The 27,878-nt window shown below is 43.6% G+C and overlaps 1 protein-coding gene across 1 annotated transcript in view; it reads right to left on the bottom strand.

Moving 5' to 3' along the window:
- Positions 1 to 9,101, bottom strand: part of GDI2 (GDP dissociation inhibitor 2) — a 29,246-nt gene extending 20,145 nt beyond the window's left edge. The window contains exon 1 of the mRNA XM_065921370.1: positions 8,790 to 9,101. Within this exon, the coding sequence (XP_065777442.1) occupies positions 8,790 to 8,834 (45 nt within the window). The 5' untranslated portion in view covers positions 8,835 to 9,101. The remainder of the gene's footprint in view (positions 1 to 8,789) is intronic.
- Between the last annotated feature and the right edge of the window lie 18,777 nt (positions 9,102 to 27,878).

The following is a 27,878-nucleotide window of genomic DNA, read 5'->3' as shown; positions in this document are numbered from 1 at the left end:
CCAACAGCCCAGGTGGGAGGCATGAGTCAAGTACTCGGGCCTGGTGGGCTGGGAAGACCCAGAGGAATCGGGTGGAGAAGGAGATGGGAGGGGGGACCGGGATGGGGAATACGTGTAACTCTATGGCTGATTCATATCAATGTATGACAAAACCCACTGAAAAATAAAAAAAAAAATTTTTTTAATTAAAAAAAAAAAAAAATACTGGAGTAGGTTGCCATGCCCTTCTCCAGGGTCAGTGACATTAACAAATATGAATTTTTGATATTGCACAATGAAATGTGTCAACAATTCAGAAGCTCTGCAATACTTAGTAAACTAGTACTTTTCAAGTGACCAATGATGTTACAAAATCATCAAACAGTGGGCTAAAAGTGGAATTCAAAGTTCAAGCTAGATTAATGTATTTTAATCTAATACAGTATACAATGTTCACTGATGTGGTTTCAAATTTCATATTGCAAATTAATCCTTAAAAAAACTTGCCACTCATGTTTTGGTATAAATCAAAGCATAGCCACAACAATCTGAATGGCTATTAAAATACTCCTCCTTCCAATTACACATCTGTCTAAAGCCTGATTTTGTTCATGTGTGTGAATGTTTAAGTCACTTCTGTTGTGTCAGACTCTTTGTGACACCATGAACAAAAGCCCACCAGGCTCCTCTATCCATGGGATTCTCCAGGCAAGAATACTGAAGTGGGTTGCCATGCCCTCCTCCAGGTGATCTTCCTGACCCAGGGATTGAACCTGTGTCTCCCTGCATTGCAGGCAGATTCTTTACCACTGAGCCACCAGGAGGGCCAAATTTTCTTCATATACTTTAACTAAGACAAAAACCATGAAAAGACTGAACATCGAAGAAGGTAAGACATTTTTTTTGTTTTAGAAAAGTTATACTTCAAAATACTGTTTTTCACATTAACATATAATGAGTTTATCTTTGCTATCTTTAAGTGAATTAATAAAAATTTCTTAACTTTTCAGCACTGATTTCTAATAGGATAAATACTGAGAGATACTCTTACAAACAAAAGCTCATCAGGGTCCTCAATTTTTAAGAGTAAGTAGATTCTGAGACCAAGAGTTTGAAAACTAGAGCTCTAAATGAAGCATCCAGGAACCATCCGATTGATTAAACGATCACTCTCAGAAAAAAAAGGTAAATAAAGCATGAGTATACTGAGACATATCAAATCAAGATGGGGGGAGATAGATTAAGAAAGAATCCAATTAATGGATTAATGAGAAGAAACAGAGATGGGATACACATTCACTCAAAACCATTATTCCAGAGTTTAGGTGACAACAGCTTTTTTTTTTTTTTAAAGGACAAAGGTAATCCCCTGTAACTTTATAAATCCTAGTGCTTCTCAAATTTATCCAAGACTCCAGACAACAGGGAACAATCTCTTCCCCCAGAAGTCTGATTCAGAAATTTTATCTTAAAAAATCCATACACATTTCAAATTTTCCTCCATAATATACTATTCATTTTACTATTTTTAAATATTTTAAATTAGTTACTATCAGGTTCAAATTTTACTCCAGGAGGGTGCATCTTTTTATATTTGGATCAAGAAACAATACATTTTGAGTACCCCAGTAGGCCACCTCTAGCCACAATCACTTCTCAGCCTCAGCCACGCTCATGACTTTTAAGAGCAAAGATTTGCTTTTCCAGAGTTTCTGAACTCTGAATAAATGAAATCTTGTAGTATACATAACTGAAATCTTGTAGTATACACCTTTTAGTCACCATCCATGATTTACCTGCAGTCTAAGTTTTCTTACTCTTGCTATACAGCAGGGGTCCCCCGGCACAGGAGCCAAACCCAGCCCGCAGGCTGTGTTTATTAGTGAAGTCTTCCTTACACCCGCGGCCGTTCCTTGAACGTACTGGTTGCTTTCAGTGTACCACAACAGCACTGTAGATGTGTCGAAAACCACAGGGCCAGATAAGCTACAATTTGACTTTGTGGACTTACATAGGTTTGCCTAACTCCACCAGCAGGGGATCTCACAGCGTGCTCCTGACTTGGTCATCACCCGTGAATTTGTTAGAAATGTAAATTTGAAGCAGATTCTGAAAGTTCACTTTGCACCCCTATTACCCTGACGCTTGTTAAAAGACTGCAAGGCCCCCCACCCCCGCAGAGCTTCTGAGCCAGCAGGTCCTCATGGAGCCTGAGAATCTGCATTTCTCACCAGCTCCCAGGTAAGGTTAATACTGCTGCTCCAGGATCAATGTCAAGAATCCCGAGGAAAGCAGTGCTGCTCAAACTTAAACGCCCAGGGATCATGTTAAACTATAGATTTTTGAATCCATGTATCTCGGGTGAGGCCTAACCTTCTGCATCTCTAGTAAGTTCTCAGGGGCTGCAGCACGGAGCACGCTACAGTAACAGTCAGAGGATCTACTGAACGACTACTCCTCACAGACACGCCACAACTACTCCTCCAGGCTACTACTGATGGACACTGGGACAGTTTCCAGTTTGGGGCTGTTACAAATAATGCTCTATCAACATTCTCAGTGTCTTTCTTATACATGCACTTGTTGGATATGTATCAAGCAGAGTACAAATACTGCCAAACAGTTTTTCAAAATGGTTCTACTTGTGCAAACAACATATGAAAGTTCCTGTTGTTTCATATCTTGCCCAACACTTGTGTTAAGTGTCTATTCATATTATTTGCCCATTTTTAAAATGGGCTCTCTTTTACTGTTATATAAAAATTCCTTATATACTCTAGTTATAAATGCCTTATTGGATGCATGTACTGCAGATGCCTTCATCCACAGATTGACTTTTAACTTTCTTAACTGAGGTCTTGATAAACAGAACTGAAGGTATTTTAATTGTAAAATTTAACTCCAGCATTATCCAAACCAAGTCCCTTGCTTGAAAACTGAAAGAAGCACTAAAATATGATTCAACATATTATTTGAAAACAGATGTAATATTTACAATCTCAGAAACAGATAATAGCATCAACAGAGGAAAACCAAATAGTCACATTTCCAGTCAACAAAAGCAGACTTCATGGTTCAACTTTCGGAAGCAAAATCACAGCAGCAACTTTGAGAGTTGCAGAGCTTCTATATATAACTTTTCACACTCCACTGCAAGTAAGAATGACCCACTACCTGGACCACGACTCTAAAACAACCTCCGGAGACTGAGGCCTAATAAAGAACCCAATGATATAAAGATTCCACAGTCCAAAGAGCTGATACTAATTACCTTTAAAGAGCCTTGGAGCAAACATGATAAAAGCTAATTAATAAATTTGCAGGTTCACTGATTCTACTAAACCATCAATAAAAGACTGCTTTACACTGCCAAGAGAATACATAGTAGCACAAATGTAATACTTTAAATTTTACAACATGGAATGAAGTCATTAACTCATTGATGAAACATGAATCATATCTGAGTATAGGGTATATATTCAGTTCAGTTGCTCAGTCGTGTCTGACTCTTTGCGACCCCATGAACTATACAGTCCACGAAATTCTCCAGGCCAGAATACTGGAGTGGGTAGCCTTTCCCTTCTCCAGGGGATCTTCCCCACTCAGGGATCAAACCAGGAGAATATACAGAGACTCATCCAAAATTACCAGAACTAAAAACCATCTTCAGAATCCAAGTTTTTGTTTTTTCGGTTTATTTATTTTTTGCTATTATGCCTTGTTTATCTTTTACTTTTAGGGCTGAGAGCATGTCAGGTACTCAATATGCATAAGTGAATGAATGAATGCATGCATGCACTAATGAGATGCTCACGGCAATCTCAGGCAAGGTTATTCATCCAAACTGGGCTCAGGCCCAGAATCCAAGTTCTTTATGATAATGGCATCTTCATGATGTCCTACATAAAGAAGTAACCAGATTAAACAAAATGGTTAAAGTTCAGCTGCAGCAAAATTCTAGTCTCTGTAGATGTGTGGGTGTGGTGATGGCCAGGAAGGACCAATTAGTTATACTGCACACAACCCCCAACCCAGGCTTGAAGAGAATAGAGCCAGAACACATATTTTGACACAACTTCCAAGTGACCAAACTAAGCTCCATGAGCACTCTAAATCCTCCGGTATTTTAAATTTCTGATATAATTAAAGGGGAAAAAAAAAAAAAAAACAGAAAGTAAAAGCAAACAAAAATGTGATCTGGAAAACAAGGTACCTAACAACTCATGTTAAAGAAAAGTGCCTTTTGAAAACTACTTGTCTAGAAATATAAGGAAAATGTACTAACCAGGAAACTTAAGTCAGTTCATCTCAGTGGTATGTATCTTACAGCAATAACATAATAAAAATGAACGCCAGTGTTCAACAGAATGTTTCTTCAAATGTCTGTAAAAAGTTAATTTATCTTGAAATTTGGTTCTAATTATATCATTCCTGCTCAAATCCTCTCTTACTGGCTAGAGGATGAAATTCAAACTTCTGAGCCTACTGTCTTCAACATCCTTGGTGACATGCCTTCTTCCCAACTTCCTCATCCCCTAAACATAGATTCTCTTCTAATACTGACTTACACTGCTCTCTCTGCCTAGAAAAATCATTCCTTGTGTTCAAAGCTTACCAGTATTTTTAATTTTCCAGTATTGCTCTAATTGATTTACGACTGTAAAGATGTAAAGCATAATGCTCTGAATTACAAACATCTTGAATTGAATACCACAGTAGGTTTAGTGAACATCCATCACCTCATGTAGATACAACATCAAATAGAAAAAAATTTTTCCTTGTGATTAGAATGCTTAAAGATTTACTCTAACAGCTTTCACTTAACATGTACAGCAGTGGTCTCTTTATCATGTTACCCATTACATCCCTAATACTTAATTTTCTTATAACTAAGTTTGTACCTTTTGATTACCTTCATCTAAACCCCCTCCCCACTCTGCTTATTATGTTTTAAAGTCAGTTTAAATACCCCCTTCTTTATGAAAGCTTTTTATTCCAATATCAGTATTCTCCCACATTTGAACTCTCTTAACAGCACTTTCTCACATTAATGCATATTATGGCTACCTCCCATATGACAAGAAGCTCCTCACAGACAGGTGTGTTTGCCTTTATATTGACTAGAAATGAGCACAATGGTCATAGACGTGTGAGCCACAGGTTTACCCAGCAGTCTTTCCAACCAATGTCTCACTACTGCCTCAAAATGCTGATATATGTCTGATTTACTTCTACTCTACTGGACCAGTATGCTTAAGGCTGATTTAAAATACAGACTGCCTACACAGTATTTATACCTTTCAAAAATAAGACAACTACAAATATTGGTCCTGTGATCACTACTTCAGTGGACAAAATGTCCTTTGTCCACAGAACTCTAACAGCAATGGCAAAGATTTTCAAGGAGCAAATACAAAATGACAATTCAAGATTTTTTTTAAATCAGGTACAAAAACTCTTTGACATCACAAATTTTAATACAGAGGAAAGAGGAAAAGTATGTCTGGGATATAAAACAATGTTTTAAACAAATAATTCTGAGAATAACCTGGTTAGAGATCACTAAAGTGTCTTTTTTGATTCACAGGTCCTTACGAAAATTACCATGCAGAACAAAACACAAAATAGCGCTGGGAAGCACAAGCAGCTGTGGAGCTAGCTGCCGTTGTTTTATTATGTATTACTATTTCTAAGACTAAGCACACAATTTCTAAGATTCATGAATTCATTGCCAAGCCCAAAGTCAATCAGATACAGCAAATTAGTGGTCAGAGGATATCCATGGTCCCCAGTCTATCCACCAAAGTAAGCAAAGACGGGAAAAAAGGAAAAGCAGACTGTAGAACTAACTACCAAAGCCCAGCCATCTAAGAGGACTTAGTAAGAAGGCCAAAGTTCCCACAGAGCTCAGGAGGCCTCAAGGGCTCCATTGTGTTACAGAAGTACTCAGTAATTAACCCTCCGGGTGTGAAATCTTGTTATCAGGTGTTCATTACATTCCCTTGTCTGTTAAAGAAGCTGTGATATCATTTGAAAGCTTTTTTCTAAAAATTATGGTTCAAGCGCCTTCTTAGCGCAGTGGGCAGTGCATCAGTCTCATAATCTAAAAATTATGGTTCTTTTATCTTTAATCCCCAGATCAATTCAACTTTTCCACTGTGCTGTCTTTAAACTGCTTCGGCTGACTGGGGAAAGTGGTATTTCCCAACTATGTTTTACGAACTCTGGTTCTGAAAAGGCACTTCTATGATTCAGTACATTTACAAACACATTCCTCACTTACTATACCTCAAAAAAAAAAGTTACAGGTCTTTAAAGGGAAAACCATCAATTACTTAAAAAATTCAACTATATAGAACATTGCATTTCTCATAGACGGAATGAAGATTTTGCTCTAGTTTATAGCAAACTGTTTTAATCCTTCTTTAAAGTTACTGTCAATATTGGTGCACTAATATGACCTCATTTTAGACATAATAATCCATTAAAAACAATGGCCACATTAGAAAACAGAGAAACCCCAAAACTTCCTTACATTTTAAAAATAACAAGTTAATTGCACTAAAAGTAATTAACACACAAGAATCACATAATATTTGGTATCCATAAGTGATAACATATGCCTGTTTTCAGGTTCTTAAATCTCAGGCACTAAATATAAGTCTAAAATTAAGTAAATAAATGTTATGTTCACACCAAATACTCAAATTATAAATTGAGGGTTTTTAACATTGGTGGTCTCAAGTAATCAAAGTTCTCCTATCAATAAAAATGAAGGTAAAAGATTTATCATTATTAAAATCATCCCATCATCACTACTACCAACCACTGTAATACAACAGTAATAATATGATTGCTCCGAATTGATACAATTCTCAAAGAATATCTCGAAACAACACTCTAGGAAGATTCACAGGAAATATAGTTATCACAGCTATACAAATGACAGCAGAAATTGCTCTGATTTTTAAGTATGCACCTACCATTCATCAAAAAGGTCACAATTAATCCAAATGAAAATGTAAATAAGGTGCAACTTGATTGTTATACAGTAAGACTGTCTGCTTTGATACAAAGTGATCCTTCTGAGCTAGCTATGTAGAAACCAGCAGGAGGGGGAATAAAGGAAGAGCAGGGAAAAAAAAGAAACAAACCTGCGTGAGGAAGGATTTGCACTCATTTGTCCATGTTTAACTGACCTAATCAAGAGCAAATCTGAAAGACCAGCAGTTACGGTAGAAACACAGTGGAACTAACTGGCTCTAACAAAAGGCTGGTAGCCACAGCGCCCATTCCAATGGGCAAACTAAACTACTAAGCTCAGCTCAGAATCCCAATTAAGCACTTCGGAAATGGGGGGGAGTGGTGCGGAGAAACCAACCCTGCAGTGGGTAGGCCTACTCATTTAGGCATCCAACAGCTCACCAAAGAAAGTCAACCCAATATCTCACATTCCATCACTCTCATCTACTTTGTACAATTTCCCAGCCAGTCCCGTCTTTTTCTGGACTGGTCAAACATAGTGAAGCATTCAATGAGTATTACCCAACAATCATCATAAGTCACCATAAACAGAAAATATAACATGCCAGCAAAGTATCACTTTAAGTTTCCAACAATTTTTTCATAAAAATATTAGCCAAATGCAAGTTTCACAATTTTCTCTTGTCCAGAGAAATCTAAAATAGTTATTCTGGAATGCTACCTGAAAAAAATTTTTAAATCTTGAGAGATTACAATGCGTTTCAACACATTTACATCAAATGACTCAGGACTTTGAGATCAGTTCATATGGAAAACACAAGATCAAAATCAGGGTTCATCTTCTAAAACGAAGCAGCCAGCCCCATATCAGTACTTCAAATTTCCAAAAAACTTTTCATAAATGGAAAAACTTTTGATAAATGGAAGACATTTCCTGTCTTCAAATGGAATTCTTTTGCAAGATGAGCTGTCTTCATTTTCTTTTAAAAAGCACAGAAAAGAAGTACAACTCCTGCCTGCGTTATCTGCGGAATATCACCTGAAGTCCTCTGAGCAGACAGCTAGGAAAATACATTTACCACGGTGACAGGAACACCTGGCCTCTAGCAACCAACCAACTCATCACCAAGTCCTTTTCTCAGGGGAAAAGGTTCAGAAGCGCCGAGGCGGGCAAGGACAGATCACAAATAAGGCTGCGAAAGCCAGGTGAGACCCATTTGAAGGAAAACTCATTTCCAATCCCATGGTCGTTCAAGTGGGATTGGGAGGGTGGTTACACAGGAATGGACAATGCTTCTCACCTGGGGTGGGGGAGGAGGCTAAGAAAACCAGTTTTCTCAAAAAAAAAAAAAAAAAGTTTAAATTCACTGACCTGAATTACCTACCTAACAGCGGTTACCTGTGACTGGTCACCGAAACTGACTAGCAGCGGGGCCTGGAGACTGAGGAGGAAACGCCACCGGGCTAGGCTTCACCCTCCCCCACTCCTTTCCGTCTCCAGAGGAGAGAGGCCCTCGACCGGCAAGGGAGGCGCAGCGACGCCGCAAACGGGGCTTTCTCGGCCTCGCCTTCCCCAGCGACACTTGCTCGGCCGCCCCAACCCGTCCCGGCACCTGCCCAGGCCAGGCTTTTGCACACCGCGGTGTCCCCTCCACGCAGGCCCCGCTGCAGGCCCGGCCCGCCCGGAGAGACCCCCCCGGGTGGAGACCCCCAGCCTCGCGGCGCGGGGGGGCGGGAAGGACGGAGCTGAGCAAGGCGTGCGGCCGGCCCCCTCCCGGCCCCAGGCCGCCCGGCACTCCCCGCCCCGAGCCGCCGCCCCTCCTCACCGTCAGGCCAGTGCCCAGCACGATCACGTCGTACTCCTCATTCATGGCGGGGCCGGGCGCGGACGGAGACCCAGAGAAGGCTCAGAGCTCTAGGGATCTGGGGCTGCGGCTGCCCCGAGGAGGAGGCGAAGGACGGGGGGGCGAGCGCTCAGACCGGAAGGGGCCCGAGGGAAAAGGGACGCGGGGGCAGAGGATACACGGAGCTGGCGAGCGGAGAGCTGGCCGCCACCTCAGACGGGAAGAGAAGAACGGGGCGGGGAGGGTAAGGAAGGCTGCGAGGGAGAGAGAGGCGGGCTGCGACCGCGGCCTCCGCAGCCGGGGCGAGGCCGGGAGGAAGCCGTCGATCACGCCCTTCCCGCTCGCTCATTGGCTACGTCTCCGTCGCCCACCCGACCCGCTTCCCCTCCCACCTCTCGCGAGAAAAGGGCGGGCCGAGCCCCTGGTGGATTTCGGATCCGTTCCCAGAGTGCTGCCGCCGTGGTTGGGGGTCGGGGGGCGGCCGCGCGCGGGCCTTCGACGGCGGGGGCGGGGGCGGGGTCGAGCCTGTGGCCGACGCGGGGCCAGTTGTCCGGTTTTTCACTCCCGCTCTCCAGCGGGCTCTGGGGCGCGCCTGCCGCTGCCCTTGGACTTTGGGCCCGCAGCGACCACGTGGCTGGGACTGCCCCCCCCACCCCGCCCCGGGACCGCGGGCGGCCTCCCGCAGCCCCGCAGCCCCGCAGATCCGGAGCTGACGCCTTGCGGCCCGACTCCGGCTGCGGCTCGGCCTTCTGCGCGCCTAGCTGGTCCTCTACAACTTGTCTTGGTTTTCTTTTTATTCAACCTCCATTTTCTGAAGGAAAAAGGACCCAATGAATTTTAAGGAGTTCAACTTCCCTCCCAATGTCATTCTTGCTTGATGTATTGCCCCATGTGCAGCCTTTGGAAATAAGAATTTTTTAAAAAAAGACCTCTCCTTTTGAAAAGGAAACTTCAGCGTATAGGGGAAGGGCAGATTTGATCGGAAGCAGGTCTGCGCCTACTGAGAGCTATAATCTAAAACAGCTGTAAAGATAGCTGACCAGCACGTGAACGGATTTAGGCCACAGAGTGTAGGAAAAGAAAAAGATTCCCTGGTTTTTGCCTTCCATACCCAAGCCGGCCCAGCCCTGCAAACACACGTTTTTTTCAGGTTTCTATTGGCAATCTCCAGCCCTGGTGGCTTATGTTCTCAACCGAAAAGTGCAGATCCGGTGTTTTCAGCCTGAGTATGCAGACAAAAGAGCTGGTGTTTCCTTGAAGATTTATTCTCAAATAAGAGCTATTTAAAGTGAATCGTGGGAGACAGACCTACCTTCCTTCACGTTTAAATCACTCTGATTCATGACAGAATGCAACAGTTTTTTACAATGTTTCTTCATTCCTAGAGTTTAAAAGGGTATATTATATAAGACAATGGGCCGTTTGGGGGGAGGGAAGAAGAAAACTCTTTCAATGTACATCAGTCTTAACTGGATTTGTATACATTAGTGGCTAAATGAATTTCTGTTGTTCAGTGGCTAAGTTGCCTAGGTCTCTTTGTGAACCCAGGGACTGCAGCACTCCAGGCTCCTGTGTCTTCCACTATCTCCCAGAGTTTGCTTTAATTCATCTCCAAAATGAATTTTTACAAGTAGACAAAAATCGAGTGCAAAGTTACTAGACTAGTGAACAGATTGTATAACCATGTTAACTGACTTTGGCTAAACAGGTGATGCCTTAAGAAAGTCCTGCTGTTGCTAAGTAATCCAGTGTCATATATATCTAGTATGTTTACAAACAACAGAAATATATATCTTACAGTTCTGGAATCTAGAAAATATAAGGTCAAAGTTTGTCTGTTGAGGACAAACTTCCTGGTTCACCCTGTCTTTTCACTGTGCCCTCACATTGGGAAGGAGACAGGGATCTCTCTGGGGATGCTTTTATCGGTCGGTAAAGAATCTGCCTGCAATGGGAAGATCCTCTGGAGAAGGAAATGGCAACCCACTCCAGTATTCTCACCTGGAGAAGCCCATGTTCAGAGGAACCTAGCAGGCTACAGTCCATGGGATCGCAAGAGTCAGACACAACTTAGCAACTAAACCACCACCACCACCATGTCTTTGAACTGACCAAAAATATTGACTCATTAAAAAACAAAAGAAAGAAAGAAAATGAAGCCGCTCAGTCATGTCCAACTCTTTGTGACCCCATGGACTGTAGATCGCCAGGCTCTCTGTCCATGGGATTCTCCAGGCAATAATACTGGAGTGAGTTGCCATTTCCTTCTCCAGGGGATCTTCCCAACCCAGGGATCGAACCCGGGTCTCCCGCATTGCAGGCAGATGCTTTATCCTCTGATCCACCAGGGAAGCCCCCTAGAACCTTTTTCACATGTTGCCATCAGCCTCTGCATATTGAAGAAGATTTTACACATATCTAACTTGTGTTGCCATGCCTTATGTGAAGGAAAGTTTATCGATATTCACATGGAGTTACTGAAAGACTCAAAGGTATTGGAGAAGGAAACAGTATTTAAGGCTAATAATGTTCCTCAGTCTGATCCCTTACACTTTAGTTTTGTTGGTAGATAAGTCCTGTGGCCCTGCAGAAGACAAAAAGAAAAAGAAAAAAAATGCTAACCTTCAACAGACTGAGTCCATTCAGATTCCACCCCACCTAATTCAGTTGCCAAGGAATTTGGGAGACAACAAATATCTATGGTGAAGTGGTTTACAAGCCACTAATTGGTTCAGTGTCTCAGAGACCACAGTCGGCAGTTCCTGATGGCAGGAAACCTTAGGTTGGGGAAGCAGGTTAGTGGAGAGGAGTGGAAAACACCATCAACCTTGAAAGTGTTTTCAAATCTTTACCCAAAGCAAGAGGAGTCCGGAGAGAGTCTTATTTATTTATACTTGGTGCTTGGGAATCATTGTTTGCTGATTTCTGGTTCTGTTTCTCCAAGAAACAGAAACATTTTCATCATCTGTTTCTCCAAGCCCCTGCCTGCACTTCCCAAAGGAAGAGATACGAGTTCAAGGAAAGGAAAATTATAGAGTGAACCTTAGTCCAGGTCATCTTTCTCTGTCCAAAACCACAACAGTTTCTCACTCACTTTTCCCCCTCCTGAATATTCTGACATTTACCTTCTTAAGACATGAATCAGCATGTCCATGCTTCTGCCTGTCTTTTGTACTTAGAATAAAATGCAAATCCTTGAATCGAACTAAAAGGTATCCTTTAATCTGCCTCTCACCTCTGTCCAACTGCATCTTGCTGTACTTCAGGCTCATTTCACTCCAAACACACTTGTCTTTCAGTTCCTAGAATCTGGGGTAGCTTTTAACCACCGGAGGGCCTTGCACTCTTGGCGGTCCTGTGGTTACCGACCCTCACTTCCCCCTCCTGCACCTCTTCCCATGGCTGTTCTTTCCACTTCCTTAAGTTTCAGCTTAAAAATCTTCCCTCGCCACTTTATTTAAAGCAGGTTCCCCTCAACTTTTATTCTCTATGGTCACTCTGCTTATTTCTTTCATTCCTTTTTTAAAATCAAATTGGTGACCATTTTTCTTGTTTTTTGCCTGGCTGTCATTCAGAATGTAAACTCCATGAAGATGGGGACGTTATCTGTCTCAAGTGCAAGAGAATAGTGCTGAGTCCCTGGCAGGTGATAGGTAAATATTTGGTGAATGAATAGAGAGACCTGGAAGTCGATCCCTACATCTACAAGAACTAAATGTGATGAAATAGGTACGAGTTCCTCTTGAGACTTTTGAGAAGCACAGCTTTTCTTACAGCAGAAGATGCTAAAGTTCATGTTTTAGAGGGTCTTAAAGGTAGGGATCAGTAAAATATAAATCTATTTGAAGTCTGGATGGCTAATGGTGACGATAAAACATGTCAGGGTCTAGAAAAAAAGAATTTCCTAAAATATATATTTTCTAGTATATGAGAGATCATTTACTCCCCCACCCCCACCCCCTACCCCCCAAACTGTTCATCTGCCCTTGATCTCCGTCTCAGCAGTGATGCCTCCATCTTGGCCCCAAACCAGAATTCTAGATTTTATCCTCATTCTGTCTTCTTTCTCTCCTTCCACATCTACTCCTGTTTTCTTTGGCTGTGTAACAAACCACCCTAAAATTTAGTGGCTATAAAACAAATAAACCTAGTAGCTTAAAGCAGCAATGTATTGATACTGTTATCTCTTATGGTTCTGTGGGTTGAATGGGCTCAGACATGTGAGAGTTGTTTGAGCCTGGGGCTGGGGTCATCTGAAGGCTCGAGTGTCCTGGACATCCACAATGGCACTCATGTGACTGACTGTTGACACCACCTGCTGGCTGGGGGCTTAGCTGGAGCTGTCAACCAGAGCAGCATCATATGTGTGACTTCTCCATTTGGCTTGCACTTCTCAAAGTATGGCAGTTGCATTCTAAGAGTAGAAATTCCAAGAAGCTAGAAATTAAAAAGTAGAAGCTGCTGGCCTCTTAAGATCTGGACCTGGAAGCTGCCACTGTGTTCCTTCTGTTCAATTCTTTGGTCACAGTCGTTATGGAGCACATCCAAATTCAAGAGGAGCAGCTAGAACCCAGCTGTAAGTGTCAATGAATCTGCAGCCACCTTTAGTTGGCACAATGCCCCATTGTGTTCTGGCCATTCCACCTCATAAAGAGCCTTCCAGGAACTTCCCTGGTGGCTAAGTGGTTAAGACTCCATGCTCCCATTGCAGAGGGCCTGGGTTCAATCCCTGATCAGGGAGCAAGATCCCATGTGCTCTAACCAAGAACCCGCCCTTGGCAACTGAGACCCGGCACAGCCAAATAATTGTTTAAAGTAATTTATTTGTTTTAGCTGTGCTGGGTCTTCCTTGCTGCACGGGCTTTACTCTAGTCTGGCAAGCAGGGGCTCCTCTCTAGTTGTAGTTCATGGACATCTCATTGCAGCGGCTTCTTTTGTTGCAGAGCACACAGGCTCTAGGGCACACGGGCTCCAGTATTTGCGACATGTAGGCTCTAGAGCACAGGCTCACTAGTTAGGTGCATGGGCCTAGTTTCTCCATGGCCTGTGAGATCTTCCCGGATCAGGGAAGATCTGTCTTCTACTTTGGCAGGCAGATTCTTTACCACCAAGCCACCAGGGAAGCCCCCCAAATGAAACTTTAGAAAAAACAAAGCCTTCCAGTCCCTTCTCTTCATCCTCATGGCCACTACCCTAGTACCAGCCACCATCAAATTCTCTCCTAGATAATTGCAAAAGCTTCCTTCAGTTCAGTGGTTTCTATGTTATAACTCAAGTGATCTTCTTGGAAAGTGACTGAATCAACCATGACTTCAAAATCTTTCACAGATCTCCATGGCTCTTAGCATAAAGTTCAAATGCCTGGTCATTTCCTAAGAGGAGCCTGAGTAACCTCGCCCTCAATTACCTGGTCAACCAAGTCATCACCCCAGCTCTCCTCCACCATCTTTTCTACCCCATGGCTGTATCGGTCAGTTTCCAGTCACAAAAACAGAGTTGCTCTAGGTATTTTGAACAGAGGCAGTTAAATATAGGGAACTAGTTTCAAAACTTATACAGACTGAAGGAGCAAAAAAAGGTTACCCAGAGGTGAGGAAGCACCTGGAGCACTAGGCTGGAGCAGGAGGGGACTGTGTCACCTGAGCCTGGCTCACAGTGGCCAGGCCATCTGGCTGACCCGCCACAGTTACTGATTATGACCGCTGCAGAGCCACTTTGCCACCTCTGCCCCAGGAGCCCAGGAGTCCTCTCCACTCACTGGTGCTGCTGCTGCCCTCCCCGCAACCAGAGATGCTCTAAATTCAGGGAACATGGCTCCTCCCTCTCTCCTGCCTCCAGTCTTCCCCCAGGCATCCCACGGCAGCACTTCCCCAGAAGCGCCAGAAGTGAGCTGGCACAGGGATCTGGTTGGTGTGATCAGCTGACTCAGACTTTGGCAACACAGAGAAAAACAGACATACAGCTGGGAACCGAGAGATGGGGGTCAGAGCTGCTCTAAACACTTCCGCATTTCATGAGCTCATGAGGCTTTTTCCCTTCTGGACATACATCCAGGCATTCCTTCTGTCTGGAATGTTCCTCCCTTTTCCTTCTACTTGACCTTGCTTGTTAGGATCCTCAGTGCAGATGTCACATGCTCCAGGAATCCTTTCTTAATGCTCCTCTGGGTTAAACTCCTCTATTCTGAGCTACCATGGTGTTATCACTTTGTCTTGGCACTTGTCAGCTGGTCATAGATGGGTGTTTACTGCTCTGTGGTCCATGTTGTGTTCCTCTCAAGAGTACAACTCTCTCTTTTCATCCTCTCAGTCCTTACATCTGAATCATGTGTGTGTGTGTGCATGTGTGTGTTACTTGCTCAGTCATGTCCAACTCTTTGCAACCCCAAGGACGGTATCATACTAAGCACTAAATAAATATATACGGCAGGTCTCATGATCTGAGGGGTAAGGATGAAGGCCTCTCAGTGGTCTGTGAACCCTCACATTTGTATGTAAAATATAGTGCCCATGTGCATTTTTCCAGAAAGAGGATCCACCATCAGATCTCCACAGGGGTCAGTGACGCCTAAGAAACTGTATATGTGGATAAATGAATGAATTCATAGCTTTCCTAAAACATAAAGAAAAATATAGCTTCCAGGAAGAAACAGTTTCAAAGACCATCTCAGTGATTTAACCTAAATCACAATTTTTATTGAATTTCTATAGATAGAGAAGTAAAAATCAGTCCCAAGACTGATGATGGGCATGGAGATAACAAAATAATATGCAAAATAGACCTCATTAGCAAGTGTAATCAGTAGCAGCTCTATGGAGCTGCTTCGTGTACAGTGACTGGGAGTTGGTGGAACTGGGTGGGGCTCAGGGTGGGGCTCAGGTGTGGTGGCAGAACAGGTAAGCCAGGTGTCCTGCTTCCCAAAAGACTCACAAGTACAGGGAAGGCACGTTCTAGATGCCATTGCCCTTTAGAAAGACTCACTGTAGCACCTCATTGTAGAAACCTCATGGGATGAAGTAATGACAGTTAGCCATTTCACTTTACATATTTGTTTCATTCTAAAATACTGGAAAGAAAAATAAAATAAAATAAAGACTGGAAAGATCTTTAAGCTGCCCAAGCTTCAATGTTGCTTAGAGCATTTTAAAACCATTCACTTGAATGTTTCTTCTATTAACTTAAGTTACTTTGATTTCAAGTATCAAAAACCATGTCAAGCTACCTTACGTATAAAAGGAGAATATATTGGGACTTCTGTGGTGGTCCAGTGGTTAAGACCGAGTTTCCAATGAAAGGGGGTGTGGGTTCAATCCCTGGTCAGGGAATTATGATCCCACATGCCACGCAGCGTGGTGAAATATATATATAAATATAAATAAATATATATATATATATTTTAAAGGAGAATATATTAGAAGGACAAAGGGGCAAAAATGTAGTTAGGAGTCTGGAAGGAGCAGGAATCAGTAACTGGAAGGCTGTCTCTGAGCTCAGCTGCTCTCTGTCCGACCTCTCTGCTGTCCTCTCCCGCTGGGTCGCCTCTCCCCTGGGATGTGCAAGGGAGATGCTGGCTGGCAGCCCTGGTCTCCTCAGTTGCCTGCTGCCTGTTCAGAGGTCTTGGGAGCAAGAGTTCTCCGCTACACGGTGCGGACTTTAGGCAGCTGATTCTTTGTGTTGGGGGTGGTTCTGGGCACTGGAGCATATTTAGCTGCATCCCTGGCCTCTATGTCCTTGATGCTGGCAACATCCACCCTCTCCCCCAACCCCAGCTGTGACATCAGAATGTCTCCAGATATTGTCAGTGTTCTCAGGGGGTGAAAAACCCGATGTGAGTGACAACCTCCAAACCAACTAGACTATCTAGTTTTTCATAACTCAGTATCAGATTTCCAGAAGGAGAGAATCTGGTTGGCTCAGCTTGGGTCTCGGTCCAATTCGATCCAATTAACTATAGCCAGGTCTTCAGGTCACATGGCAGAATCTGGCTGCCAGGAGGAGGGGGTACATCCTGCTCCCAGATAAGAGGGATGGACAGATATTATAGGAGGGTCTTTCCACTTCCTTAACCCCAGCAAGCTGTTCTGGTCTGACTCTCTGTACTGTATTTGTAGGAGGTTTAGGGGGAATTTTTCTCAGAGATATGTTTATGATATCTCTATACCTTTCATATTAACCCCAAATCATCTACTAGAAGGCCTTTGAAATAAAAATTGTTTTCAATTTTCTCCTCTGAGGCAGGCGCTGTGCGAGGCCTCAGTGAGCTTAGATTGGTCCTGTCTACCCAGAGGTATATTTTAATTCCAGACTGATGTAATAGTAATAATAGTAATAGTATAGTCCTACTTTGGCTTAGCATTGCTTTTGTTTTCAAAGCCATTTAACCTTTGATATCTAATTATTATTTTAAATGTTAACATTTTAAAATCAGTTCTCTTCTTTTGTATGACTAGGGGTTATCTGCATGTCAGACTGGAACATTGGACTGGGTCTTCTCAACAGGCATTCATGAACAGATGCCTGTGTTTTACTGGATATTCACAGTTTGTCACAGTTTGACCACTGACTCTCAGATGCTCATGGTCCTGGGAAAAAATTCTGAGGTCAGTCTTGACTGCTACCAAAAGGAAAAAAAAAAAAAACTCTTAGGAAGAACAACTTGTCTTTTCTTAGATAACAGATAAAGAAATTAATGGGTTATCTGGCAAATAAAGATCCACTACGCAGTGATAGTTATGTAGAGTAACTCTGTTAAGATTAAAAGTGAGCTGAGCTTACAGCTATTAATCTCTCCCCATCTCCCCAAACAGTGTACTGCTCCCCCAGTCCCTCCCAGTCTACATCAACATCTCCCAGTGATGCTGGAAACTCAAGATGCTTTCCCCGGAGAGAGGTCCTTATAAGTCAGAGAAGCACTGCCTTCAAACCCTCTTTCAGGAGGGCTCAGAAGTTCCCACTGCCATAGCCATTTAGGAAAGAATACAACAGTATTTAATAAATTCAACATGCGGAAACCCTATGTCCCAGCTCTCTACTCCTGAGTACATATCAAAAAGAAATATTCTGGTGTATGTGTCAAAATGTTCCTTGAATTCTAATATGTGGCAACAAAGAGTTAAAGGTAAGCTCCCAGCAGCAATCAGAAGGATTAAACTACAATGTAGCCAAGCCAAGGAGGCCAAAGACAGACTGAGCATCCCAGTACTATGCCTGGACTATATTGTAAAATTGCAGAATGTATGCATCTTATACATTGTTCCAAATATACTTGGGTTTAAATACTTGGGTTGGAATTGCATTCATTGGAGAGCAGGTACATGTCAGAGATGTCACCCAGTCCAATCTCATGCTTCTCACCGCATAAGAAGCCAAGACAAGAGAGACAGCGTTTTGGGGCGAGGCACGGCGACTTTATTCGGAAAGCCAGCTGACAGAGAAAATGGTAGGCTAGCATCCCAAAGAATCATCTTCTTCTTGTTTTTCAGTCGCTAAGTTGTGTTTGACTCTTTGAAACCCCATGGACTGTGCATGCCAGGCTCCTCTGTCCTTCACTATCTCCTGGAGTTTGCTCAAATTCATGTCCCGTGAGTCAGTGATGCTATCCAACCATTTCATCTTCTGCCTTCCCATCTTGTTTTGCCTTCAATCTTTACCAGCAGCAGGATCTTTTCCAATGAGTTGACTCTTCACATCAAGTGGCCAAAGTATTGGAGATTCAGCTTTAGCATCAGTCCTTCCAGTGAGTATTCAAGGTTGATTTCCTTTAGGACTGGTTCAATCTTCTTGCAGTCCAAGGGACTCTCAAGAGCCTTCTCTAGTAACTTACTATCTTAGCCAAGTTAGAATTCATCCAGGGCTCCTTTTATACTAAAAAGGCAGGGGAGTTGCTGTGACTGGTTGTTGCTAACATCTTAAAGCCAGAATCCTTTGTTCTTGGAGCTGTCCATGTAGGTCCTGGTCACAATGTTGCTATAAACCTCCAGTAAGACAAATGTTACTGTCTGTTCTGCAACTTCTTATCTATGAAAGGGAAGTGCTACACCTTTAAATGTCAGGACCTTGAGAATGACCTATCCTATAAATTTCTGGCAACAGGCAACATCCTCTTAGCATCATGGACTTAATAGATATGAATTTTGAGCAAACTCCTGGGAGACAGTAGAGGACAGAGAAGCCTGGCATGCTGTAGTCCATGGAGTCGCAGAGTCAGACACGACTTCGCAAATGAGCAACAACAACAGGCAATGTTCTTTTACAAAGATGCAGAGCCAACATGACTAAGTTCAGGCAACAAAGCACAGAACTGGAACTAAAGGAATAGATCCAATATGGAGTCAGGCTTGTTCTCTGTTACAGGGGAGCAGAGTGGGGGACACAATAATAAAATAGAAGAAGGAACCTGGGATGATATTTCACAGATTGAACACATGCCTTTAATTTGACTCCTTCCTCAAAGTTTGCTAAAAGGGCATTAAAAGAATAAAAAAGGATATAAACCCATAAGTTCAAAGAGAATAGAAAAAGAGATCAGCCGTTGAAAGAAGCTGATGGAATTTTTGAAGAATGGAAAGCAGATGGGCAAACCTGACTGACATAACAGGCCAGAGGAAGCCGAAGCTCTGTGTGTTAGCGACTGCACAGAGTTAAGGCATTAAGAAGCAAATTCATTCAGGCTAGAAGACTCTAGAAAAGACAAGAAGTTAGGGGAACCTCAAAGGCCAGGTTGTGAGCAGGGGTGAAAGCAGACTGGCTGGAGGTCTCTCCGCTCCGTTGCACAAAGGCAGGCAATTGAGTCAGAAAGGCCCTGGTTCTGGAACACCAGGCATACAAACATGCCACTGTCAAACAAAAGGGATTCTGGGCATGGTGCCCAGAGTGGGGGAAGTGAGGGGTATATGGGAAATCCCTGTATCTTCTACCCAATTTTAAAAAATTAATTATTTATTTGGCTGTTCTGGGTCTTAGCTGTGGCATGTGGGATCTAGTCCCCTGACCAGGGATCAAACCTGAGCCCCCTGCACTGAGAGTGTGCAGTCTTAGCCATTGGACCACCAGGGAAGTCCTCTTCCACCCAGTTTTGCTGTGAACCTGAAACTGCCCTAAAACATAAAGTATACTAAAAACAATAGTAATAATAATAAAAATGTTTTTTAAATGCTTTGGGATAGAGTATCATTTTACAAAAATAAAATGTAGCATTTTCACTTTAGAACATAGGAAGAATCTGAATGGTATTTGTTGACTGAGAAAACTGGGATTCAGGGAGGACTATCTCTTCGGTGATGCTCTGGGGGGATGGTAAATGCTTCCTGGGCCCCTCCCCTGCTCCGCACAGCACTGCAGGTTCTAAGTGGCCACCAGTCACACGTCCTGGCAGTGATGGGGCCTACAGTGGTCTCACTGGTTCCTCTGGCTTTTATGGCCACAGGGGTTTACTGGCTATGGTTGCACATCGAAAAACAACTGGACCTTTCCTCATCTGTGGAAATAAAAGCAGCTTCCAAACAAGGACAGGGGCCTGTGTTGATGTGTCCATCTGTGGATCTGAGCTGAAGTCATTTCACACTTGATCTTAGCCAAAAGGCCGAGAAGCGATGAAGTCATTTTATTCTTGTCATCTTTCACACTCAGATGAGCTTGTCATCATGTTTATCTCATTTCTGTTCCATCTTAACGCTTTCAGGTCTCTGATGTTGATGGCCCCACCCTCCTCAAACATTATAGAGTTGCCGGGTTCTAGAACAGATGGGAAAAGACTTGGGAGGGCCCACGAAAGCTCCCCATTCTATGGATGAAGAAACCCACACCTAAGAAAGTCTAGGTAGCTTGCACCTCTAACCACCATCTGTCAGTTAACTAAGTTAAATTTCTCTGGCAGTGGAATCCCATTAACATTGTGTGTGTGTTTTAATTTTTTTCCCATGAAACAAAAATAATATTATTTTCTTAGCATATGGATATTGATGTTGTATCTCCAAGCTTATTGTTTTTCAGATTTCAGGAGTAATATGGTGGAAGTTTGTAGAGCTGCAAGTAATAAGTGAAGCGTGCTGGGATATTAAAAATAGGGAATGATGAAGGTTAAGGGAAAGTAGAGAGGCAGTGCTTGGCCTACAGGGGATGTGTGTGTTTTAAGCTTTTCTTTTTTTTGAAGTATGGTTAACTGTCTCTCTCTGTTTCTCTGTTTCTATTTCTGTTTATTTCTCTATCTCTCTGTCTCTCTCTGTCCTCCTAGCACTATCAGGTGGTGGGTTTCTCAGGGCTCTTCTCTTTGGGGTCTTCGTTCACTTCAAGATGCAGAGTACCAGGGCCTGGGATGTGGATAGAGGCCATGGACACAGAGAGGGAGCCCCTTCCTGTTGCTCACCCAGCTGCATCCTAGAAAACTGCTCTGAAGATAAGCATGTTGGTCAGACAGCTTTATGTGCACATTGAGGTCACAGGCACCAGTCGCCAGGTGGGAGGCACATAGGGACCCTGTGTTGCACAAGGACTGTCCCTCTCTTCCTGTGACACGTGGACCTGGCAGCTGGTGGGCAGGAGAACTCCTCGGGTATGGACCTTAGAGCCCAGCGTTTCTGTGGTGTCAGAACACTTACACTGCAGTTCACCCTTAAAAAGCCAGTGGTATATATTTTTATTAATTTTTTATTTAAAGATAACACACATAGTTTAAAAAATAGTCAAATAAGATGAGTATACAATGGAAAGTAGCATCTGTTCTTTCTGCCCCAGACCTCCACGCCCCTCTCTTAACTTTCTTATGCATCTTTCCAGAAACATTCTCTATATATACAGGTGTAAACTCATGTTATATGTTCATGATAGTTTATTTAAGGTCCAGGAATTAGAGAATTTTTTTTAAGGCATAGGCCCTGCTCTTCAGGTTCTCTCTACCTGGCAGAGGAGGCAAACAGGTAAGAGATTGAAATGTGTTAAGAGCAGCAATAAAGACATATGAATGCCTCCAGGGTGTGTAAAGACATCTCTCCACTCAACAATAAAAAGACAGAAGACTCTGTTTTTAAAAAATGAGCAAAGGACTTACATAGACATTCTTCCAAAGGAGATATACATGGGGCTAACAAGTCCATGAAAAGATGCTTAGCATCACTAGTCATGAGAGCAATGCAAATCAAAATCATGAGATACCAGAACACACCCCTGAGGATGGTTGCCACACTGAAAAGCGAAACAACGGGGGTGGAGACACAGGAGCCCTCATACATCACTGGCAGAAATGTAAGATGGTGCAGCCACTTTGGAAAACAACTTGGCAGGTCCTCAAAATGTAAACCGAATTACCCAGCAATTCTGCTCCCGGGTTTGATCCCTGGTCAGGGAACTAGATCTCAACTGCCACAACTAAAGATCCCACGTGCTGCAACTAAGACCTGACACAGCCAAATAAATAAATATAAATAAATAAGATGCTTAATTTTACATAATGTGAATTTCACCTCTGTGAAAAACAAAAGAAAAACGCCTATGAAATTGTAGGTAAGTTAAACAACACGTAGAGGACTCAGGCCAGCGGAGGAGGAGGAGTGATTGTCAGGTAGGGTCTGGAGAGCCGTCTGGGCACAGATTTCCCCTGGGGAGATAGATGCTTTGTCTGAGCAATGGAGTGAGTGCAGCTGTGTGCAGGGACCCATGGTTCCGTTTCCTTCCAGTTTACAAGAAGGCTGGTGCTGCTCGCCAGGCAGACAGGCCTTCACTGCAGGGCCATCCGTGCTGCTGGAGTTGTTTAGAGCTTGCTTGTCCAGAGGCGGGAGGCGGGGCTGTGCTCCAAGGACCCCACGTCCCCTGCCCCACAGCATCAGGGGGAGGCAGTGCGATTCCTGGACAGGACAAAGCCACCCTTGTGTGCGTGAAGCAGAGTGTACAAACTACATTCTCCTCTGGGGGCGAACTGCCACCCTGCGAGGTGCGAGGTTTCTTTCCATCGCACAAGGCACCTCATTTTGTGTCTGAGGGTCCCTGGGCAGTCCTGCCCATCAGGTCTGGGCTGAATGCTGCAGAGGGTGGGGACGGGGGAGGCGAGGGGCCGCTGCCTGGATGTACCTGATGATGGAATCAAGCAGAACCTGATGGCAGGTGTGGCCCAGGAGTTAATGCAGGTGTGCTCCCTGAAGGTTCAGAACACTTACAAAAGGTAAGGCATCGGCACCCCCCATCTCCCCTTGTGTTAGGCTTCCCTCCCCATTTAAGGCCCCTTTCTGAGGCCAACCAACACCATGTGCTCAGTTGTGTCTGACTCTTTGCGACCCCATGGATTGCAGCCTGCCAGGATCCTCTGTCCAAGGGATTCTTCAGGCAAAAATACTGGAGTAGGTTGCCATTTTCTGCTTCAGGGGATCTTCCCGACCCAGGAATTGAACCCACATCTCCTGTGTCTCCTGCATTGCATGCAGATTCTTTTCCCACTAAGCCACTGGAGAAGCCCCCATGCCAACCAGACCTTTCCTTTAATTCATAGCAGACCCCTGCTTCTCTTCCCCATGAATCCTCTTCCACCTGTCCATTCTTTCAAGGTCTCTGACAAAGATTCAAGCCACTGCTTTGTGCTTCTGCTTTGGCTGGGCACTGGCTAGTACTCACCATGAGCTGATTCATTTAGCCCTCAGAATTACTACATAATGCAGGAATTACTAGGTCTGCTGTACCAATAAGGAAACAGACTTAGGGAGGTTGGTATTTGGCCAAGGTAAACACCTGATTAGTGGCAGGATAGGATTCATCAGTTCAGTTCAGTACAGCCACTCAGTCGTGTCTGACTCTTTGCAACCCCATGTACTGCAGCACGCCAGGCCTCCCTGTCCATCACCAACTCCAGGAACTTACTCAAACTCATGTCCATTGAGTCGGTGATGCCATCCAACCACCTCATCCTCTGTCGTCCTCTTCTCCTCTAGCCTTCAATCTTTCCCAGCATCGGGGTCTTTTCCAATGAGTCATTTCTTCGCATCAGGTGGCCAAAGTATTGCAGCTCCAGTGAATATTCAGGACTGATTTCCTTTAGGATGGACTGGTTGGATCTCCTTGCTGTCCAAGGGACTCTAAAGAGCCTTCTCCAACACCACAGTTCAAAAGCATCAATTCTTTGGCACTCAGCTTTCTTTATAGTCCAAGAAAAACTATATATAAACTATACTGGAAAAACCATAGCTTTGACTAGATGGACCTTTGTTGGTAAAGTAACATCTACTTTTTGATATGCTGTCTAGGTTGGTCATAGCTTTTTTTCCAGGGAGTGTCTTTTAATTTCATGGTTGCAGTCACCATCTGCAGTGATTTTGGAGCCCCCCAAAATAAAGTCTCTCACTGTTTCCATTGTTTCCCCATGTATTTGCCATGAAGTGATGGGAGTGGATGCTATGATCTTGGCTTTTTGAATGTTGAATTTCAAGCCAACTTTTTCACTCTCCTCTTTCACTTTCATCAGTAGGCTGGGTATCTGAGGTTATTGATATTTCTCCTGGCAATCTTGATTCCAGCTTGTGCTTCATCCAGCCTGGCATTTTGAATCATGTACTCTGCATATAAGTTAAATAAGCAGGGTGATGATATATAGCCTTGACGTACTCCTTTCCCTATTTGGAACCAGTCTGTTGTTCCATGTCCAGTTCTTTTTTTTTTTTTTTTTTTTTCATGTCCAGTTCTAACTGTTGCTTCTTGACCTGCATACAGATTTCTCAGGAGGGAAGTCAGGTGGCCTGGTATTCCCATCTCTTGAAGAATTTTCCACAGTTTGTTGTGATCTATACAGTCAAAGGCTTCATACTCTAAATTTATTTATTTACTTTTTAGGTTTTAATATATGTTTATTCTTGTAAGATCAACACCCTAGTAACATGGACATGGCTAAGCTGGTGCTGCTGGAGGCACCACCTAACCTCTGGGCTGCAGACCAGCTATAAAGGCCCCTGGGCCACTGGCCCGACCACTCCAAGATCAAGAGACAGCAATTTGAATGTCACATGTTGGCAAAATCTAATCCTTTTTCCTGCACCATGTGGCACGTGGGATCTAAGTTCCCCAACCATGGATTGAACCCATGACCCCTGAGTTGAAAGCACAGAAAGTCTTAACCCCTGGACCATCAGAAAAGTCTGGAAAAGTCTCATCTTGACCACACTTTCTGGTAGAACTTGATGTCCTTGAAAGGGACCCTAAACTTTTGTAGGCAGGCCCCAGGGATGCATGATGCTGTTGATGTGGGTGATGCTATTGACATGCAAGTGTTCAGGAAGAGGAGGAAGGAGGCCACGGAGTCACTCCAGAACATCAGGGTGAGGCCCGTGAGTGTGTCCTGGCTCCTGAGAAGGTCAGGAAACTCAGGAGCCCCATGAAGGAGAGGGCAAGTGAGACGAGCATGAAAGTGGAGCCCAGAGCCCACTAGTGCTGTGAAAGGGGATCCTTGCACACCTGGGACACTATGAGGAGCTCCAGGCCAAAGATGGTGACCACCACTGCCCAGGTGGCCACGATGCAGGCCACCAGCATGCCTGAGACCAGCCTGGGCACGTGGGTCTGACTTGGGTCTCAGAGGCAATGCAGCCCAGAAATACCCCAGTCTGAAGAGGAGGTCTTCGGCCAGGAGCCACTGCCAGCACAGATGGAGATAAAGCAGAGGACCATGGCCTGGAGGCACACAGGATGATGAAGGCTCGGTGAAGGATTCCAAGAAGGACCAGTGGGGCCTCCTTTGGCCAGCAACCTCTGTGTCTGGACACAGGGGGCTTGTCCGGAGGGCTCTTCATTCCATCCTGCCTTGCTGCCTCCACACCCCCTCGCTTAGATCTGCTGGGTCTAAATTTAATGTTAATAAACTGCCCACTACTATAAACCAGTTATTGAAGAAATGACATATAATGTCATATAATGAAAAATGACCCTCCTAAATGACGTAATGTCTCAACAGAGTAAAAATGAAATTTTTGCAGTAGCTACAGTGTGTTTACAGAGAGATGGGAGGTATTTGGGTGTGTATTTTCTATGGGGAGGAGGTTTCAAATTAAAAAAAAAAAAAGAACAGACCAGCAGGTACTTAGAGTCAGGACGGCCATGGCACCAGAGAAGACAGTCTTAGCATCAAAGAAGGGCCAGCATTAGTCCCAGGAAGACGGGCATTTAATCTTTATTTTTATCACGGGTTGTCTTTATTTCTATCACGGGTTGTCTTTATTTCTGATCAGTGTGTCCTTTTCTTTAATAACTAAAGCAGATGTACAATGTAAGTTTGATAGACCATAAGCAGGCTATTTTAGTTAGCATAAAATTCGAATTAACTCAGGGATAAGCCAGAATGACTTCCCCATACCCCAGCAGGTGAACATTTCTTTTATCAATCTGTTCTTGAGTTTTCTAAATATGTTCTTGAGTTTTCTAAATATATAAACTATTTAATTCCTTAACATAGGACATATACTTTCCCACAAAAGAATGAAACTTATTACCTGCTAGGAGTTTCACATCTCTGCTCTCATAATAATCCAAGTCCCTGATTCTTTCTTTATTTTTATTTATTTATTTTTTAAATTAATTTTTCCTGGGGTATAGTTGCTTTGGGGGGCTTCCCTGATGGCTCAGCAGGCAAGAATCTGCCTGCCAATGCAGGGGGTGCAGGTTTGATCACTGGGTTAGGCAGATTCCCTGGAGAAGGGAATAGCAACCCACTCCAGTATTCTCGTTCTGGAAAATCCCATGGACAGAGGAGCCTGGCGGGCTATACAGTCCACGGGGTCGCAGAGAGTTGGGCACAACTTAATGAGCAAACAACAACAACATAGTTGCTTTATAATATTGTGTTTGTCACTGCACAGCAGTGAATCAGCTGTGTGTACATATATTACCTCTTTTGGGGATTTCTTTCCCATCTAGGTCACCACAGAGCACTGAGAAGATTTTCCTGTGCTATTCAGTAGGTTCTCACTAGTTATCTATTTTATACATATTATCAGTAGCATATATGTGTCGATCCCAATCTCCCAATTCCTCACCCCATCTTTATTTTTAAATAGTGATGTGTTTGTAGCATCTACACCTGACAAGTCTTGTAGGGTAGCAGTATCTCAGATGATCTGCAGGAAAAAACAGTCCACTTCCTGTCAGGCCCCGGAGGAATTGAGAGCACTGTGAGGTAATGTTTAGTTGCTCATTCGTGTCCAGCGCCTTGCAACCCCATGGACTGTACCCCACCAGGCTCCTCTGTCCATGGAGCCCATTCTCCAGGCAAGAATACTGGAGTGGGTTGCCATGCCCTTCTCCAGGGGATCTTCCCAATCCAGGGATTGAATTTATGTCTCCTGTATTGTCAGGCAGAGTCTTTACCAGTGAGCCACCAAGAAACCCTGAAGTAAAGTTACCAGTTGGCTAAATGCTGTCACAAACCAACGGACACCACACCCAGCAGAGCCCTCCACACCCTGCCCCTGGGATTCCCAGATGCTGTGACAAAACAGACCCAGGACAGGGAAAGGGAATTCTGCCTTTATAAAAGTATTTGACAGAAATGAAAGCCTTTTGCTTTTTCAGGAAGGTATTTAAAATCTGTACAAATGGCCTACTTATATTTAACTGTAAGAGGGTTTTAACAATGACATGTTGTCTTGACACATTTGCTTGTTTAGTCATTTCTTAGGACCTGGCAGCCCCCAGCAGCCCTCGGTAGCAAGGATTCCATGGGAAGTTCTGGGTTAAATGAACAAGTGATGAGAAATGTGTGCAGATGGACAAAGGCAGGAAGGAAACAAGAATAAACGCCAAACACTGTATTTATGTAATGAGAGTACGATGACATTGAAGTCCTTAAATTGCCTTTTGGTATGACTATAATGCTATTAGATAAATTTAGGGTTAAAGTATTCACCTGCAATTATACCTACTCAGTGAAACCTTGTGTAGCAGTTATGTAGTATACAGTTTGTCTATAAAGAACTAGCATGGAAGGATGTCCAAGATGTAGTTATGAGAAAAAAGAAAGTGAACTCCCAAAAGAAAGTATTAAATCATGATCAGATTTTTGTAAAACTCCCCCCACCCCACAAATGTATACCCTCCCTGGTGGCTCAG

This window comes from Muntiacus reevesi, chromosome 2, assembly GCF_963930625.1.
Source record: "Muntiacus reevesi chromosome 2, mMunRee1.1, whole genome shotgun sequence".
Taxonomy (NCBI): Eukaryota; Metazoa; Chordata; class Mammalia; order Artiodactyla; family Cervidae; genus Muntiacus; species Muntiacus reevesi.
The sequence above is the reverse complement of the archived record's forward strand: the minus strand, read 5'-3'. Positions and strand labels throughout refer to the sequence as shown.